Here is a 19,686-nt window from a genome sequence, read left to right on the forward strand (position 1 = left end):
CTGTGTTAGAGGAGGAAATCCACACCTCCCCGAGGCTCTAGGTCACTCATGACCACTTTTCTTTTTCAGAACAATAAATCTGAAAAACCCAGTGCTGCAGCAGGTGCTGGAGAGGAGGAATGAGGTCCTGTGTGTCCTGATACAGAAGATCGTGACGACACAGAAGTGTGTGATATCTGAGCACGTTCAGATCGAGGAGAAGTGCGGTGGCATGGTGGGGATCCAGACCAAGACGGTGCAGGTGTGTAAGGCCTGGGGCTGAAGGGACCGAGGCCTGGGCAGCCGGTTTGGTCCTAGCCATGGAGACCATGGTCAGGGGCCTCTTTGGGTAGAGACTTTGTTAGTAAGTTGACAGAAATACAACTCAAGTGAACGAGAGTTTCTTGGCCTGTGTAGTTGCCATATTTGTGGTGATCCAGCTTCAGTCACTGCTGGATCCAGGAGTTGAGGTTATTGTGTACTTTTGTGCCGCAGTCAGTTAGCCACTGACTTGGGAATATGTGTTAAACATCATGATGCCGACAAGGATTAGATCCTTATCCATGCCAGCCCAGTTCCCACTCCTACTAAGTTCCATGGATCTTGTCTTAGCACCCCTTGTAGAAGAGGATGCACACAGTAGGGAGGCAGAAAGGAGTCAGGGAGTGTCAGAGTATGTGCTCTTGCCCACAGGTGTCAGCAATGGAGGACGGGAATGTCACCAAGGACACCAACGTGGTGCTGGAGATCCCAGCTGCCACCACCATTGCGTATGGAATCATTGAATTGTATGTGGAGCTGGATGGCCGCTTTGGTGAGTGCTGCCTCTAAAGGATGCTGGCTGTCCACCCCCACTCCCTACGCCCCTGTGTTCCTTTGGGGTACATTCTTATAGAGGATCCCCTTCTGCTTTGGGCGTCAATAGCGAGAGAGGGAAGAGATAGCAGAGGAGTTTGGGAGTGTCCCATATCTGGGTCCTGGTGAAGTGCGCAGCACTGTGTGGGGGCTTGGTGAGGGAGGCCCAGAGCAGTGCCACCTCTTCCGACAAATGTCAGCATGGGGCCAGGTCCCCCCACAGGGCAGAGGGATAGGAACGTGGGCTCTGTAGGCAGACAGACGGGGTGTTGACCTGACACCACGACCTCTGGTGAGGTCTCTGGCCGGCTGTGCATCCCACTGAGCTGCAGCTTACCCAACCCTATAAAGGGAAAGGGTTCCCTCTTGGGCTTCGGTGAAGATTAAACTCTAGTGTGCCTGGGTCACCTGGTAACTTCCACCTTGGCTGTTAATATCATCCTCATTGTTTCCGTTCCACCTTCCCTGCCCCAGTATAAAGCCAGAAAGACTAAACTTGACCTTCCTCTGCTGATCACAAGTGTGTCATTGTTATTGTTCAAAGAAAATAAGGTTTTAGTTTTAGTAACGTCGGCTTATCTTAGATGTTCATGGTCCTTCCCTCTTGGTCCCAAGGAGAGAACCTCTTACAGCTTCTTGGGGACATGAATAAGCAAATGATTAACACATTGTTAACTTTTTTAGGTCTAGTGATGATGTTAGAGGTATGTTTGTAAAAACTTTTTAAATTATCCTGAAATTTCACAGATGCAAAGGTAAAGTGTCTGTGATTTGCTTCCAGAATGACGCGAGGGGAGCACAGGGTGGGAGCCTGTGTGGCAGGTAGTGGGGACAAGAGTGGTCAGGAATGACAGTGCTCATGTGGTGTTTGTCTTTCTGTGTCTGACTTATTAACTCGGCATAATGTCCTTCAGGCTCATCTACCCTGCCTCACATGACAGGATTTCATTCTTTCTAATGGCTGAGCAGTATTCCATTTCATAGTTGTACCACATTTTCTTCACCCATTCTTTTTGTTACTGGGCATTGAAGTTGATTCCAGGTGTTGGCTAACAAAGCACCATTATTCACTGTTGTTACCATTCTCTGTGTTCGATTTCCAGAACTTTTATCTGTAACTAAACTGGACACCCTTCCACCACTCTCTCTCCATTTCTTCCACCTCCAAGCCCTTAACAACCACTTTTCTATTCTCTGCTGCAGTGAGTTCGATTATTTTAGATTCTACATATGAGTGAGATCATACAGTGTTTGTCTCTATATCTCGTTTATAATGCTCTCCAGATTCATCCATGTTGTCATAAATGGCAGGATTTTATTTTCTTTTATGGCGGAATACTATTCTACTGTGTAATCTATACCCCATGTTCTTTATCCTTTAATTCATCAAGAGACATTATTTCCATATCTTGATGATTATGATTGCAATGTATCATTTTTGTAAGGACTTTTGAAATTTTGGCTCATGGGAGAAGCTGTCCATCAGCATGCTGGGGACTTAGGTACACAAGCACCTTCCTGGTGCCTGCCGATCCAGCGTTTGCAGCACTTTGGGGAGTCCTTTTGCTCCTAGCGGGGCTTCCTTCTTCTTGGACTCTGTGCTTGTGTGTGTGCAGCCGTGTCTGGTCTGGATCTTGTTTACATTTCAGTTTCAAGCTTTGTCTCTTTGCTGGCTTCCACTGTCTTTTAAAATAAACTCCTCTTTGTACTGCTGGAAAGAGGTACCCTGGGGACCCCTCAGGCCCTTCCTTTGGCTCCTTTCCCACACTTGGCCTGGGTGGGAGCTCCAGGGACCTTTTCCCTCTGCCTTTGGTGATCCTACTGATGTGATGTTGTGGTAATTCACTGCCTGACTGGGAACAGGTTCTGCTTCTCTCTCTCTCTCTCTCTCTCTCTCTCTCTCTCTCTCTCTCTCTCTCTGTCTCTCTCTCTGACCCATGTTTCTGTCACCCTTGCCACAGAACGTTCTGATTCAGCCTTATCAACCTGAGGTCCCTTAAGAGGTGTCTCTCACCTCTCTTCCTCTGGTGAGATGACATTGGGCTGGGACTCTGTCGTTTAAGACAGTGAGAAGTCTGACTCCTGTCCCAGCCACACCACCTGCACTGCTACTCTTTCCTAACTGGCTTTTCTGAATCTAGCTCCATCTGTTCCATCCTAGCAGTACCACTAATAGGATTATTTTAACATGAAAATCGGATCACTTCGTTCACCTGCTCAAACACCCTCTGTAGCTCCCTTTGTCTCACACATGAAGTCGGCCACAGCCTGTGTTCCCAGGTTTCGCTCTCATCACCAGCACCACCTGTCTAGTGATGTCCCTCAGTGTTAGTCCACCATCTAGTGATGTCCCCCAGTGTTAGTCCACGTCCTGGAACCCACTCCCCAGCCTGTGCTGGCTGCCCCTCCCATCTGGGGCCTGGGGTGTGCCTCCACTCCTTGCCCACCGAGCTCCTTCTGAGCCGATCTGTGGCTGTTTAGGCATGGCTTCACCTAGGAGGCTTTTCCTGGTTCTTTTTCACTGTGACTGGGCTTAAGATACAAGACCCCGAAATATCTTGAAAGAGTTTGAAGAAATGTCGGAAGCAAGAACATCACACTGTGACCTTGGTGCCCATCTCCTGGGAAGCCCGGGATAAAGCGAGGAAAGATTTCTCCTGGAGCAGGGAGAGGTAGCCACCCAGAAAGAGGGTCTGAAGCACCGCTCGGCTTCCTTGTCCTGTCCTGCTTCTCCCTGACTCTCCCTCTGCATCACAGGAACACAAAACCACTCAGGTGTAACTTTCTTTGGGTTCTTCGTCTCCTCATGGAGGCTCTGTGTCATGTAAAATTCATAGCAGGTGAATTCATGGCTTGACTCTTGTCCATCTGTCTTTTTCTTATATAACCTAAGATGTTTGTGAGGTTCTTAGCCACGAACCTAAGATGTTTGTTTCCAGGCCCAGCCACATGTTCACGCCATGGCCTCTAAGCACCCCAATTACGAAATAGAAGCATAGAAGGAACCCAGATTCTTGAGTGCGTGCATTGATTTTGCTTAGCAAAAACATAAAACACAATACCTGCTATTTTTACCCACAGCTTAGATGCTTTAGCTGAGTTCTCAATATGGAAGTGTTTCGGAAACATTTCTTTTATTATTAAAGCAAACCTTCCTATTACAGAAATTTCACTTATGTTCCAAAGTAGAGCTAATAACCTGGACAATTCATGTTTTCCCCCAAAACTTTACCACCTCCCTGATTTTTGGATTGATTTGAAGCAAATTGGAGACATTTTACTGTTTCATCTATAAATATTCCAGTACCTTTAAGCAATAAGTCTTTTTAAAAAAGACTTGTATAGATTCATATAGAACATGTCCTTTTATGTCAGTAATTTCTTTTTTCATGCCAGAGATCCTTCCCTTCATTAATAAAGAGAAGTTGGGACTCCTTTAAGACATAGCCATATAATTGCTTATGCACCTAAATGTACTCATAGTAATTCTTTAATATTATGAGTATTCAAATTTCTCCAGTTGTTTCATACATGGTGGATTGCATTTGTTCAGAGATTGTTCAAATCAAGATAAGGAAGCATTCCTGTGGAAGCTTGCTTCCTGCCTTTTGGAGACTCCACTCTGGAAGGCTTTGTGAGGAACAGCCATTGCTCCTGTGTTTGAAGGGAGTGCTGAGTTTTGGGTCTAGCAGCATAAGGTGTATAAGGTGGGTTTTGTGGGGAAGGTGGATATGTTTTCTGCCCCAGCCTGAGATGGGTCAAGGCAGGTCTAAGATGTGCTACAGCTGGGCTGACCCGCTGTCTGGCTTGTCCTTTTCTCCTGCACTGTAGAGTTTTGCCTCCTCCAAGGGAAGCACGGTGGCTTCGAGCACGAGAGGAGAATTGACTCCATCTACCTGGACCCCATGGCTTTTCGAGAGTTTGCATTCGCGGACATGCCAGATGCTGGGCATGGGAAGTCTTCCCAGGATGGGCCGTTAAGTGTTTTAAAACAAGGTATTCACAGTCGGGCGGGTATTGCCTTGTGGCTAATTGATGGCTAAGCAAATCCTGTACCCTGAGGTATAGGTTGTGGCCTTGTAATGTGTCCTTGAGGATCAGTGACTCCTCATTGACTCACAAAAAATCTTTAAAAAGGGAGCATCTCTGCCTCTGAATCCTCTGAACCCCCCTTGGTTAGATCTTAGGGAAGGCCAGATCTTGGGCGCCATGTGTTGAAGAAATTATGGGAAGAATGACCCTAGGTGGGTAGGGGTAGGAGGAGATTGAGGACTGGAGCAGTCCGGGGCCTGGCATATTTCTTTCATTGTAATGATGGAAGACTGCTGACTACTAAGAATAGCTAGAAAAACCCAAGTTTTTCATCTGTTTCATTATATTTCAGGCTTCATCATCAAGACAAGCAGCACTTTGTCAGTATTGCACAGTGCTGTCTCAGAGGCTCTTTCTCTACATGGCAGAGCCACATGATGCCAGGGGGAGAGGGGCAGGACTCGGGAGGTGCCTGCAGCAGTTCCTTTTTCTCTTCACCATGTTGTGTTTTAAAAAGCTGGTTTCTTTTTTGTTGCAGTAGAAGGAGGAGATGGGCAAGGAAAAGGAGAAACAAGTGGTTAGGTAAGAGCTGCGGCAAAAGCAAGGAATGGCTCAGAATATACTCTGACTTGGTAGATAAGAAGAGAGACTCAACAGGCTTTGCTGTGTCCTGTTGATTCTGTCATAGAATGTCAGTGTTGGAAGAATGCCATTATGGGCCAAATCCTGTAGGTCTTTCCCATCTAGGTAGGTGATGAGTGGGAGTTTTGACTATTAGAGAATGTTGTGGGTTAGCAGCCCAGCAGCAGCTGCACTGCAGGGAAGTGAAAGGCAGTCCAGGGCTGGGCTTCCCCTGCTTCCTTTTCCCCAAGCCCACCTTTGAGTTGGCCATTCTAGTCAGCTAGGGGGCAGTGGGCAGCGGTGCATGTTGGGCAAGAGTGGGGTAGGGGCCAGCCTGGTCTTTGTGTCTCAGATCCTAATGAGGACAGTCAGTGTTTCTCTTCAGGCTGGGGCTGGCAAAGGCCTAGTTGTGTTCACAGGAAGGTTTTTGAATGTCAGTTACTAGTACTGTGTCTGTGGAGCTGCTGCCATTTTTTGCTGGAATTTATCAACAGAGGTGTTGCATTTATGTATTAGTATCAGCCCTATGCATGAATACATTGTTTTATGAAATCTTTTTTTTTTTCCTTAAAAATCTCTGTTGGGCTTAATTTACTAGAAGCTTTTGACAACCTTAAAGAGGATTATAAGGGGAAGGGCTCCCAAGCATCCTGCAGAGGATGTGAGTAACTCATCTTCAATACTCAGGGAGGAGGAAAGGAGGGGAGACCATGGCATAGCTGTTTGCTGTGAACATAGGGTGCCAGCCTCTTTGAAAATCATGCATTAAATATGAAAGGATACAAAATATGCAATGTAAAGAAAGGACATAAAAAGAATGTATTTTAGAAATTGTATGGCTCTGAAGTATTGTAAAAGCACTGACTTATGTCTAGTATTTCAGCCTTGAGAATTGGTGCTACAGAAGTTATGCTAACGGGAAGTCTAAGTGACTTCCAGAAAATAATTGATAAGACTTAAGCTGACGCCTGAAATACAAAACTGGGCCTCCTTTCTTTCTTTTCTTTCCCTCTCTCCCTTCCTGTTAAGAGTTTGTTTAGTGATTGAAAGACATGGAGTGGTGTTTAACTCAATGTTCTTTATTTCTGAGTTCCATGACTGACTGCAGCTGGAAATGGCTATGGAAGAATGGGTACCAATTAGCAGTAAGCAGCAGGCCTCGCCATGCTGTGCGGAGCTGTGCACAGCAGTCTGATCCTGGGTCTGCTCTGTTTTCACAGCGTCTCTGCTCCTGGAGAGGAACTTCCGCCCCTTTGTGGAACTGCCAGAGCAGCAACAGAAAGCTTTGCACAACCTCCTCCTGGTGGTCTTGTTTGATGAGGAACTCCTCATGGTCTTGGAGCAAGTGGTGAGACTGGACATCTCAAGGCAGGGTTTTATCTGTCTGTTCTGGAAACGTGCATGGGCTAGACTTGTTAGGCATTCTATCTTGAGATAGAATGAAATTGTGGTACGTTTCCCCACCTCCTTTTCAGCCTCCTAAACCTTTCTTAGTTTTATTAATAAGTCTTGAATATTTTAAAGGCAGACAGGCAGCTGATACCAGGCAGAGAGGGATATATGATTTTTTTAGGGCTGCCATGACAAATGACCAAATTTTGGGCTTAAAAAACCCAGAAATTTATTCTTTTACAGTCTGGAGGCCACAAGTCAGAAATCAAGGGGTTGGGAGGGCCCCCTGGAAGGTCCAGGGGAGAATCATTCCTTGTTTCCTATAGCTTCTGGTGGCTCCTAGCATTTTTTGGTTGGTGACCACATTATTTCAGTTTGTGAAGGAACACCTTCACCTTCAGCTGTCCACCCTCCAAATGCCTAGACCTTTTGCACTTAAAAAGGTTGAAGCTAGGCTGGGGATGTGGTTCAGTGGTGGAGTGCTTGCCTGGCACGTGTGCCCCGGACTTGATTCCCCAGCACCATACACACACACACACACACACACACACAGCTGTGGCTTTAGAAATCTTTTTATGTAGTGTCATTTTTATTGTCTTTTTTTTTCTCTTTCTGCAGGGAGTTGGAATTAACTGACTGAATGCTTTATGGTTCCAGCAAAGCATTCATGGTATTTTTCCTTCTTGAAATTAGATTGTGCTGAAAGAGTTTAGTTACCAATGAAATTGCTCAACCTCCCGGCAGGCACACCTTTGCATTCTGGAGGGTGCAGAGCTTAGCCCTGGGGAGAACACATATGTTTTTAAAAGCCTGTTGCTTTTTACTTCTTAAAATAGCTTCTTTCAAGAGGAAAATGTCAGGCTGGCCCCCTGTGGACAGAGGATCAGCTGTCTGTCAGATGCTGGAGAAGCCAGCCTGTGTAGGGGCAGCTCCTGCAGAACTGAGCCTGGACTTGGAGGCTGAGGGTGGAGAATGAGCTGGGTGGTCAGAATTGGCTTGCCTTATAGGGCCACCCTACCCCTGCCAGCTGCTGGGGCTGGCTGGAAACACACCAGGCTGAGAGGGCTACGTTTTTTAGAGTTTGAATTACCAGAGGGAATGGTGCTTTTATGTTCCTCTTATCTGTTTTGTTTGTAATGACTTGTTTTTGGTCTCTGCTCTGAATCAATAAATCCTGTCCTGATCTAGAAGTTTCCAATAGTTCTCACATGTCTCCTGTAAAAGGATAGTAAATGGGTAAGGTTCAGCTTACTCCCTCTTTGAGGAATAACCCTATGGATGAGTAACTTCAAAATGTGGAAAGGGCTCAGCACCTTGCTTTACTGGGGAGAAGGTAGAGGGCATGCAGTATGTGCGTGAACCCCTGTGAGGGCACCCTCGCTCGGCCATGGCTTCACAGCATCCTCTTTTCTTCTACTCTTGCCCTGCAGTGTGACGACATGGCTGGTGGTGTCTGCTCCCTGCAGGCAGCACAGGCAATGGCGGAGCTGAAGCCCCCTCAGCAGCAGGACCTCACAGCCTTCCTGCGGCTGGTGGGGTGCAGGATACAGGGCGAGCATCCTGGCCCTGAGGATAAGGTCAGCAATCAGAAGCTCTTTGCCACAGCCTACTTCTTGGTCAGTGCACTGGCAGGTATGGAAATGGACAAAAAAAAGTAAGAGAAATGGCTGCTTTGAAATGGTTGCTTTGAAACTGTGTTGCTTACTGTACATGCTTCGGGGCACATGGAATGGTGACTGGAAGGTTTGGTACAGACAGATCCCTCTTCTCCAGTACAGGGTCGGTAAGAAGTGGAAGGTGGGTAGAGAGGCTTGGCCAGCATGAGGCTGGCCTTTCTGTCCACCTGGAGCCTCTTCCACTCTTGGAAGGCTTCTCTTCCCTCCCTGAGCCAGGGCTTTCCTCCGTCTCTGGAAATCATCTTCCATAATACCACCTGTGACAGGAACCAGAGTGGGAGTGCTGTGGTGCAGACACTTTCATTTGCACCTGCTCCTCCCTTTTCCCTTGGCAAACTTAATTGCTGCTCCATGACAGTTCCAGGCTGTAGAAATTCTGTGTCCCTGTGCACCAGGCTAGGGGCAGGGCTTGTTGGGAATAGTAGCCCCTGCCTGCTCCACCTCTTTGCCTCCGCCATCAAATCTTACCAGGCCAGGAGCCTGCGGTCATCCTTTGTGAAGAAGCTGGGTTTTCAGTTCCCTCTTTGGCAAGACAGGACTAACCAGCACTACTGATTTTTGTTCAAGAGCTGCTAGTTAGAGCACTGATGCATTCAGGGTTCCTTCCCAGCACTGCACAAAAATGGAGGCTCAGGAATCTTAAGTTTACAAAAACAATTATCAGAGAGGATGTCTCCCAGCTCTATATGCCGATGAATGTATGCTCTGTCTTATTGAGAGTATGGAAAAAAGTTTTAATTGGTTGACTAAGACAGGACAAGACAGAGAGTCCTGTGGATCTCCACTAGAGACTTTGGTTCAATATTAACACTATTGTATTAGAATCTTTGATTATAGACATTCTATCAGGTCCTGATCCACAGGCCAGAGTTCTTCAGCTTGTGAGAGGACTTTTCATCACATACCCTGTTACTTCTTGAAACATCTATTTATAGGCTGCCAAATATGTAGCAGGTGTATTTATAGTGATGTCAAATATGTAGCACATGGCTGACAGGGAGAATGTACCAGTTCCCCTTTTTTTCCTGATCCTAGACCTTCTCTGCAGCATGAGATACTTGCTGTTTTTGAGCTGGAAGCTCAGAGACAGTGAAATCTTTCAGTGCAGCAAGTTTCTAAACCAGTGCTTCCCTGCTGCCCTTTTCCATCTCTCTGGACTGGGATCTCACTTCCTGGCCTGTCACAGCAGAGGGCAGGCTAGTTTAAAGCTCTTTTGCAAACCCCGGGTCCTTCTGAGTTGACCTTCTTTTCTAGACAACATGGTCTTCTAAGAATAGGGATGCTGCTGGAGCAGAAAATGGGCTCCTCTTTGAGTCCTAAAACCTATTTTTGCTTTTTAGTACCCTTAGCTTTTATCAGTGCTTCAGTCCCACAATCTGACCTTTCTCCTGGAAAGCTTCCTCCATACTTGTGACCATAAACAAGTCCCATGCTCTGGACTCTTAAGACCTCATTTGTAAAACTGAATTGGTACATGAAAGAGCAGTCAACATAATTCACTCAAGTTCAAGACACACTGGGGGGGGGGCTTATATTACATTTTAGGCACCCCCAGGTGTGGAGGAAGGAGAACATATCTAGTACAGGACATCATAGTTGAGTGGCAGCAGAAAGCTCTATAATGCAGGTGTTGTTCTCTCATTCTGTGCCCTGGCACCTAATCCATATTATTCTGAGTAATATGGTACAAAAATGTTTCCAAGAATAAGCGGTGAAGATAATGATTACATGGTGCTCAGGCACCACCTGGCAATTAAGGGAAACATGGTCAGATGACATGGCTATGATAGGGGCTCATCTGCTGTGATCTTTCTACTACGCTGTATGTGTGTTCCATCTTCATCTTCTTGGTTTGGAGCAAGAGATTCCATGAGAATGTGGGGGAAGTTGTCCATTTAGAACCATCCATTCAATCAACAATGACAGAGTATCACCCACCCCTGCCTGGCTGGTGGGAAAGTACACCAGTACCACCCAGGGACTGGCTGTTTCCATGAATGAATTTTGGACAGTGACTTTTTTTTTCCTTCCTCCTTTAGAAATGCCAGATAATGCTGTATCTCTACTGGGCACTTGCTGGAACCTGAAGATTATTCCTGCACTGTGCTACTTGGTAAGGAACTTCCCAGATTGGATCTTAGGATAGATGGGAATGGGGAACTAAAGTTGGGGTAGACTCCTAGCAACTGATAAACACATATAGCTCTCAGGCTAGTTTAAGCAGGTATTGTCAGTAAACTCAATTTTATATATAATGTACATGCCCATCTCATGGGAAAACATTGCCCCCACCATTTTTTAAACTGGTATGTCGTTTGGTCATAGAAACTGTCATCATTTTAATTGTATGTAATGATTAGAAAAATAGCAGCTGTGTTCTTTTGCAGCAACTGTTAGCTCTGCACTTACCAAGTTAGCTTTCCCCAAGAATTTAAACTAATTAATTACATTCAGGAAGTATATACAAAAGAAAATCCTGTTAATTCTTCCCCCAACAAACTCATACTTCATAGTCCCCTTCCTTGTGCATTAGTTCCAGATTTTTATCTTTGTGTTGCCCTCTTGTACTAGGAAAGGCTGGTAGAACACACTTAAGAGTTGCACAATGAATGGCATTCTGTTTAACATTGTTTGCCTTTTGAAGGTTGCTCAACAAAGACATACACAAAAAGTCATTTTTTTGAAAGAGACCTTCCTATGTCTTTACACAATCTCTCTATAGCTAGGCCTCTGCCTTCTGAAGGAGTATCTTAAAGGGATGAAGAATAGGGTACATGGGCTGAGGTTGTAGCTCAATGGTAGAGTGGTTGCATGAGGCACTAGGTTTGATCCTCAGCACCACATAAATGTAAAAATAAAGCTATTGTGTCCACCTAAAACTTATATATATGAATATATATATATATATGTATGTGTGTGTGTGTATATATATATATATATAATATATATATGTATATGTATACATATATATATATATATACATATACATATATATAAAAAGAATAGGGTACAAAGTCTACCTGCATCTGTCTTTTTTCTGTTTGATGGGTTTTGGGAGAACAGTATCAGGTACATTAACACATTTGCCAAAAGTTAGAATCAGTAGAGAATGTTAACTTTGCCCCTTTGGTCAGTTATAGTCTTTTTTATTCCCAAAAGTGCCTATGGGTAAAAGGGGTTGGCAGGTGGTTAGAGAAGGCAGCTGGATGCTGCTCAGCAATCCCTGGCAAGCACAGTATAGCTCATGCTGAAATTACTGAGATGTGGTGCTCATGCTTAAAAGAGCAGGACTAATCCCCTCTCTAAAGTTCAATCCATAGTTTACCATCTGGGCCAAACAGTTTTATTAACCAGTGGTTACACTGTACTGCAAGCTCTGTTTGGTGAATTTACAAAGGTGTAGATTCATGAGGCTGATTTTGATGATCAACACAACAAGTGTTTGTACCTTTCAATGCATGTCATTCAGTTACCTGGATAAGCTGCATATTACTTTTCATTACTGAAAATGTTGCTCTGAACATTTCTGGAATTTCTTTTGGATTTCCTTCAGAAACAGTTAAAAATTTATGCATACTTTATAGACCTGCTTCATTACAAAAAAAATTTATCCTCTTTAAAAAAAAAAAAGCATTACAGGCATAGATCAAGACCCTAAGAGTGGCATAGATCAAGACCCTAAGAGCAAGTTAAATATTTCAAATGTTTTGAGAATTAGAGCGATTTCCAAAGTAGCCTCTGAAGAACTTACGTTACCTTCAATATTCTGTGTTGGTGTTCTAGGCAGCGTAAATGATCTCTGCTTTCACAGGCAGCTTAGAGTTTAGAAAGAGGAAAGGGCAAACAGTTCCTATCAAGGAGCTGTTTCATGTAGTAAATTTGGGGAGACAATGGAGAAACTTAATAGTGGTGGGAATGTGTGGTGGGTCTAAGGAGGGGGATTAGGAAAGAGGCCTTAGAGGTGGCTTTGCAGTTGACAATGGAGGGATGCAAAGGGAAGGGTGATGTGGAAATTTGGAGAGAAAGTCTTACCAGTTTAAGAAATAGTAGGGCAATGTGTCTTGAGACAGGAAGCATAGTTGAACAAATGATGGTACCTACCTCTGAGAACGCCTGCAAATACATGAGAAATTGACATTTTCATTTAAAACAAAACAAAACAAACAACCCACCCCCCCTCCCGAAAATCAGAAGATAAACAAAGGTACTCTGCATGCAACTGCCACAGAGAAGAGTCAGGGCAGCAAAGGAAGAAATATATTTCCAGAAGAGTAAGTGGGTTAAAAAGGTTAAAAAGCATAGAGTCAGAAAGACAGCCTTGAGAAAAAAAGAGCAAAGCAATTCATAACTTCAACCCTGGTTCCTGCACAGGGTCCAGGAACACAACTGGGAAAGGGTAAGCAGGCAAGTGTAGAAGAACTTCACAGTACTTACAAGATTTAAATATAGTTTAGGGAATTGGGTGGTCTAAAAGTGATTGCTGTGCTCCAAAGAGTCTAGTCCCCAGTCCACTAGAACTCTACAGTGACCACTGTTACATGCCATCTTGGCATAAGGGCCAGCAGTTGCCTAGTTTAGTAGTCCTTCCATGGGCAAAAAAACATCCCCATTAGTATGCTGCAGCTTTAGAACAAGCAGGTGCCATGGCCACAAGCTCCATGTTTGTCTGTGGAAGGTTTCCTCACCAGCTCACAGCCTTGGGAAGGTAGCCCCTGTTATAAACTCCAGGCTTCACCTGTACCTTGTCCATTAGGTGATGGGAAAGTGCCCACTGAGGAACCCAGTTACCAGGAGCTCCAAACCCACCCTGTGAGAACTAGAGATGCTCTTCCCAGCCCAAGGCCTTGGTACTATAATTGCTGGTGCAAAAAGCCTCAAAACCACTCAATATTATCCCTGAGAACTGGAGGAAGGCCCCTTTCATGTTCTCCAGGACTACCAATGCCGTAAGCCTTGGCCCCACCAGCACTTGCCCTGTGTGCCGTAGGGACATTCCCATCCATGTCTGCATCCAGGAATGCAGATATCAAAGCCTCAGCACCAACTGTGCTCAATCTATGGAACCTAGATAAGATCTCTCCCATGTGCTACATCTCCAGGAACACTGATACCAGTACTACAAGTGCAAATGTGATCTGTACATGCTCTCTATAGATAAGTAACAATGGAGGGAACATCTCCTATATTGCCTGTGGACTTTGGACCAGAGCTGCCAAAAGTCACAAAACCACAGCTTCAGGAAAAGTGGATAACAGTGGTGACAGGTCCCAGCACCAGATGTAATTGCCTATAGGGCATCGAGAAAGTTCCCTCTATGTTCCAAGATCTTGCTTGAGCCCATGATTACCACTGCCAAAGGCCCCAGCATCACCAGTGCTGCTGGTGCCATGTGACCAGGCATCACCCACATTCCATCTTGAGAGTTCTGTGGATGGTGTCCTGTTAATCTTCTGTCTGGGAACTGTGGCTACTGGTGCCAAACCACTTGGCATAATCTGTGCTGGCTCTGAGGGACCTTGGAGGAGTTTTGTCCACATCTTACACCACCAAGACTGTGGAAACTGCAACCAGCCACCACAAGCCCCAGCTCCATCAGATCTTGACTGTGGAGCCTGAAAACACACACCTGTGGAAGCTTGTGTATACTGCAAAGAACTGCTTTAGTCTGTATGATTGATGCCTTCATAGACACTGCTGACATAAAGCACACAGATGCTTGTGAGTTACCCTGTAACCAAACACAAAACACCTATCCATCTAAATGCATACCCCATCTAAATGCAAAAATATTTTCCTATTTAAGCTACTTCATAAAATGGGAAGAGGTGAACATTGCACCAGATGTGCAGATACAACATAAGGACACAAGAAACATTGTGGCATGATTCTCTAGAAACAGATCTCAACTTAAAGAAAATCTATGGCATGCCTGAGAAAGACATTTAAAATAAGGATCCAAAGGAAACTCAGTGAGATGCAAGAGAATACAGATAAAAAGTACAAAGAATTGGAAAATATTCATGATATGAATGACATAATCACCAAAGAGATAAAAATAATAAAAAGAACCAATCAGAAATTCTGGAGCTAAAAATTTTAAGAATGAGATGAAAAATAGTATAGAGAGTTTCCACAACAGAATAGAATAAGCACAAGAAAGAATTTCTGAATCTGAGGAGAGGTCTTTTGAATTAACTCAGTGAGACAACAACAACAACAAAATAAAATTAAAGAAAGCCTATGAGAATTATGGGACATCATTGGGTGAACAAATAATGGCATTATAGTAATTCCAGAAGGTGAGGAAAGGCAAAAGGTGCTGAAAAAACAATTTTTGTGAAGAAAAACCAGAAACTTTCCAAATCTTTAGCGATATGGATATATAGATATAAGAAGCTCAAACAACCCCAACTAGACTCACCAAAATAGACCTATACCACAGTATTATAGTCATAATGTCAAAAGTACATAATGTCACAAATAGCTTTTCTCTTGCTATTTTTAAGATTAAGTCACATACAAGGATACAAGGGAATGCAGATTTCCCAGCAAAACCTTAAAGGTCAGAAGAGAATGAGATGATATATTCAAAACACTGAAAGAAAATAAACCCTGTCAATCAATAAACTGGGCCCATTAAATTATCCTTCAAACAAAAGAAGAAAAAAGTCTTTTCCTGATAAGCAGAAACTGAGGGAATTCACCACAAGATCAACCCTACATTAAAAACAAAAGAGTATTACTCATCATGAAATCACATAGAAATATAAAGAGTCACTAGAGGAGTAGATACATGAAAGAAAAAAGAATTTTGCATGACACAAAACTACTAAGTCACAAAAACAATGAGAAGTAGAAAAGAACAAAAAATATACAAAGCAGGTAGAAAACAACAAAATGACAGGAAGAAGTTATCTCTAATAACCTGGAAAGTAAGTAGACTGAATTTACCAAAAGACAGACTACTTGAATGGATTGATGAAGAAGCTGCTGCTACCCAACTACGTGCTTCTTACAAGAAACTCACTTCACTGGTAAAGACAGACTAAAAAGTGAAAATTTGGAAACCAAAAGTGAGCAGGAGTGGGTATATTCATATCAGATAAAGCAAACATCAAATCAAAATAAAGTATAAAAAAGGCCAGAAGATCATTATATATTGTTATAAATTTCAACTCAGCAATAAGCTATATCAATTATAAACATATATGCATTCATTAGGGGACCATCCAAATACACAAATATTACTAGATCTAAAGGGAGAAAATATAATACAATAATAATTGGAACTTCAATGCCCCACTTCTTCAATGAACAGATCATTCAGACAAAATCAACAAAGAAACATCTGAGTTAAAGATCTAATAGAAATATATAGAAGTTATGGAGGCACACAAAAATGGAAAGGTGTTGGTGTTTATGAATTGGATGAATCAATATTGCTAAAATGATCATACAACCCAAAGTAATTTATAGATTGAATGCCATTCCCATGAAAATGTCAATTACTTTCTTCACAGAGAAGATAGAAAAAACAATCCTAAAATTCATTGGGAGCCACAAAACACCCATAATGGCTGACATAAGCCTAAGGAGGGGAAAAATGTTAGAGACATCACAATAGCTGACTTCAAAACACACTACAAAGCTACAGTAATAAAACAGCATGGTACTAGCATGAAAACAAGACACTGATTAATGGAACAGAACACAACTTAATCTACCTCCATACAGTTAAGTGATTTTTGACAAAGGCACCAAGAACATAGAGAAAAGAGTCTCCTATAAATGTTGTTAGCCAAATTGGTTATGCATATGCAGACAAATGCAACCAAATCCTTTCATTTCATTGTATATTAAAGGCAACTCAAACTAGATCATTTAAATGTTAAAACTATGAAATCACTGCAAGAAAATACTTCAGGAATTGGTGTTGACAATGATTTTTTAGATAGAACCTCAAAGGCATAGGTAATAAAAGTAAAACTAGACAAATGGGATTGATATATCAAACTTCTACACAACAAAGGAAATAACAGAAAGAATGGAAGAAAATCTATTCAAATATACAAATGCTATTTTTGCAAATTATTCATCTGACAAAGCATTGATATCCACAATATGTAAGAAACTAAAAAAGATGAATACTATAAAAATCCAATTAAAAAATGGGCAGAAAAACTAAGCAGACACTTCTAAAAAGAAGCTAACTAGTATATAAAGAACAATTCAATCTCCCTAATCATCAGAGAAATGCAAATCATAATCACAATGACATATAATTTCACCCCAGTTAAAATGGCTATCATCAAAATGACAAAACATAAGAAAGTGCTGGCAAGGATGTGGAAAAAGGGAAACTCTTATATACAGTCGGTGGGAAGGTATAGTGTAGCCATTATGAAAAAGAGTGGCAATTTCCTTAAAAATCTAAAAACAGTACTAGCACGATTAAAAAATTCCACTATTTAGTACATGCCCAAAGGAGTTTAAAATTATTATACCAAAAAGATACTTATATCCACATGTTTATTGCAACTGTTTTCACAGCCACTAAAATGTGGGCACAATCAAGATGCTCTAGGGTAGATGAAAGGAAAATGTGGTCTACATATGTAATGGAATATTATCCAGTCATAAAACAGAATGAAATCCTATCTCTTGCAGCAATGTGGCTGGAACTGAAAATCATTTTAAGTGAAGTAAACCAGACACAGACAAATACATGTTATCACAGTACACTGAAGAATGAAGGTCACTAGAGACGAGAAGAGGGAGTGAGGGAAAGTTCACTCAGGAGAACCAAACATTTGAGTCAAGGAATTAGTTCTGGTTCTTCTTTGGCACAGTAGGATAACTGCTGGTTAAAACAATCTATGAAAAAACTGGGCGTGGTGGCACACGCCTGTAATCCCAGCAGCTCAGGTGCTTAGCAGCTCAGTGGCTGAGTGCCCTGAGTTCAATCCTGGGTTAAAAAAAAAAAAATCTGATACACATTTCCCAACATATCAAAATGATTAATATTTAAAGGGATGGAAATACCTGTTACCCTGATTTGATTATTACACACTGTATACATACAGTGACTTACCATGATGAACCCCATAATTATGTACAAATTAGATCTCAATAAAAACAAAAAAATGATGAACTCTACATACTGATATATGAAAAAGATACATTTGATCTTCCTAAGCTACTATAGTTAATGGGGTCTAGAAAGAAAGTAGAGTTCAGGCTGGGGATTCAGACAGAGGACTCTAGGAATAAACTGGTTAAAAATCAAGTCTCAGGTCCTGGTCTAGATCAATATATGTTGTTACATCTCACAAGTTTTCCATAATTACCTAGAAATGTGCTGCTGTCAAACTGGATTTTCTATGACATTTTAAATTGAGTTTGTTTAAATATGTCATTCCAGTTCCATGCTTTGTCTGATAGTGGAGTATCTGATCTTGAAGATCCAATTTTGGCTCCTCTGAAAGATACAGAGAAGTTTGGGATTGTGCAACGCTTATTTGCCTCAACCAATATTAACCTGGAGAGACTACAGTCATCTGTGAAAGCTGTTGTCCTGAAGGATTCTCATGTTTTCCCACTAATTCTCTGTATTACCCTGAATGGACTCTATACTTTGGGCAAAGAACATGAGTAATGCCATTTGTCAATCAGAAGCATATAATATTGGCAAAGCTAAGTATGTTTCAGAATTGTTAATATACTAATTTGGGATTTAGGTCTAATGCATGTTAAAAGTTGATCAATGAAATGAATTAAAAAAGACATTAAGTGGTGACTTTCTGCATTCTGAATGACACAAGTGACTCTTTAAACATTAGAATCTCTCCTATGCTGGTAAATGGCAGATACCCACATCCAAGATAGATTCTAGGACCTGAGGAGAGTTGAGATTCCAACCTAGTGTACATTCAAACCTTTATTTTTTCCCCAGAATAATGGTTCCATCTATCACTTTATTACATTTTCCACTTTGTTACATGTGAACACAGAATAGTCTGACATTTTAATCCAAAAATTCATTTTAAATTTTGACTGCTGTGGGAAGATAATTTCTTGTTACAAAATTGGCTATGTATTGGATGTACTGTACATATTTGATGATTAAAAAATAAACTGTAAATGTTCCGGGAGTATTCTTCTGCAAAACAAAATTTTACTAATGAAACAAAACAAATTCAATACTAATATTAAAAAAAAAAACCCTGCCTGGGGGTTCTAGCTGTATCTATTTTATTTGACCTTGCCTTGTTTTGATGAATATGCTAATTCTACATCTAGTACAAAGTTCCTATGCATGTAGTAATTTAACTTGTCATTGCTATACTTTCTATCCAAGGAAAATTTGAACTTAAATTTTTTTTTTTTTGCTTTTTATTCTGTTTTGACTTCTTTCTATCATAAATAGCTTAGACTGCATCCCCAAGAGGTTCTATCAACAGGATCTGCTGCAATATATCTGGAACCTGGAGCCACTAAAGATGAGGAAGAGCAGTGGTTAGGGAAGCATATTGCTCAGCACATTTCTTTTTTTTAACCTCAACTTTGTACACTAATTTGTCTGGAGACATCTGAAATACATTAGTCCTCTTCTTCCCCTCAGAGTTTAATGAACATTAACAAAGAAAATATAAAGCAAACACCTTTTCATCACTCATTAAAAGATGAGATTATGCCTTATGCAAATGCTTATTCTATGTAGGGGGAAAAGAAGTAAAGTACATTGTGGTGACAACTATACAAAAATAATTACCTTATGTACAAGTTGGACAGGAATATGCAAAATGAGAGCAATATTACTAAATGTGTATTTTTATTTGCCATGTTTTCTGAAGTTAAATAAAGAACTGCAAATAATGTATGAGTTTGTGTAAAAAAGAAACATTCATGTATTGATATGCATTTAAAGAGTTTACAAGAAACCAAGCATTGGCTCCCTTGGTTTCAGGGACTTAGAAGTTGGGACAAGAGGCAAAGGGAGATTTTTTTCTATTCCTGTTAGGATTTTGTATTATCCTCTTAATTCAAACAAAAACAAAACAAAGTTTAAGATGGAAGAATGAATAATACAAAAACTTAATTTCTCTGGAGACATCTAAAATACATTAGACTA

General features: G+C 41.8%; 1 protein-coding gene across 1 annotated transcript in view; it reads left to right on the forward strand.

Moving 5' to 3' along the window:
- Gsdme (gasdermin E) overlaps positions 1 to 19,434 on the forward strand; it is a 65,858-nt gene extending 46,424 nt beyond the window's left edge. Inside the window, exons 4-10 of the mRNA XM_078039968.1 lie at positions 70 to 241; positions 673 to 793; positions 4,666 to 4,830; positions 6,708 to 6,835; positions 8,310 to 8,511; positions 10,595 to 10,668; positions 17,977 to 19,434. Of these exons, the coding sequence (XP_077896094.1) occupies positions 70 to 241; positions 673 to 793; positions 4,666 to 4,830; positions 6,708 to 6,835; positions 8,310 to 8,511; positions 10,595 to 10,668; positions 17,977 to 18,210 (1,096 nt within the window). The 3' untranslated portion in view covers positions 18,211 to 19,434. The remainder of the gene's footprint in view (positions 1 to 69; positions 242 to 672; positions 794 to 4,665; positions 4,831 to 6,707; positions 6,836 to 8,309; positions 8,512 to 10,594; positions 10,669 to 17,976) is intronic.
- Positions 19,435 to 19,686: the final 252 nt, after the last annotated feature.

Source organism: Ictidomys tridecemlineatus, chromosome 2 (assembly GCF_052094955.1).
Source record: "Ictidomys tridecemlineatus isolate mIctTri1 chromosome 2, mIctTri1.hap1, whole genome shotgun sequence".
NCBI classification, from domain to species: Eukaryota; Metazoa; Chordata; class Mammalia; order Rodentia; family Sciuridae; genus Ictidomys; species Ictidomys tridecemlineatus.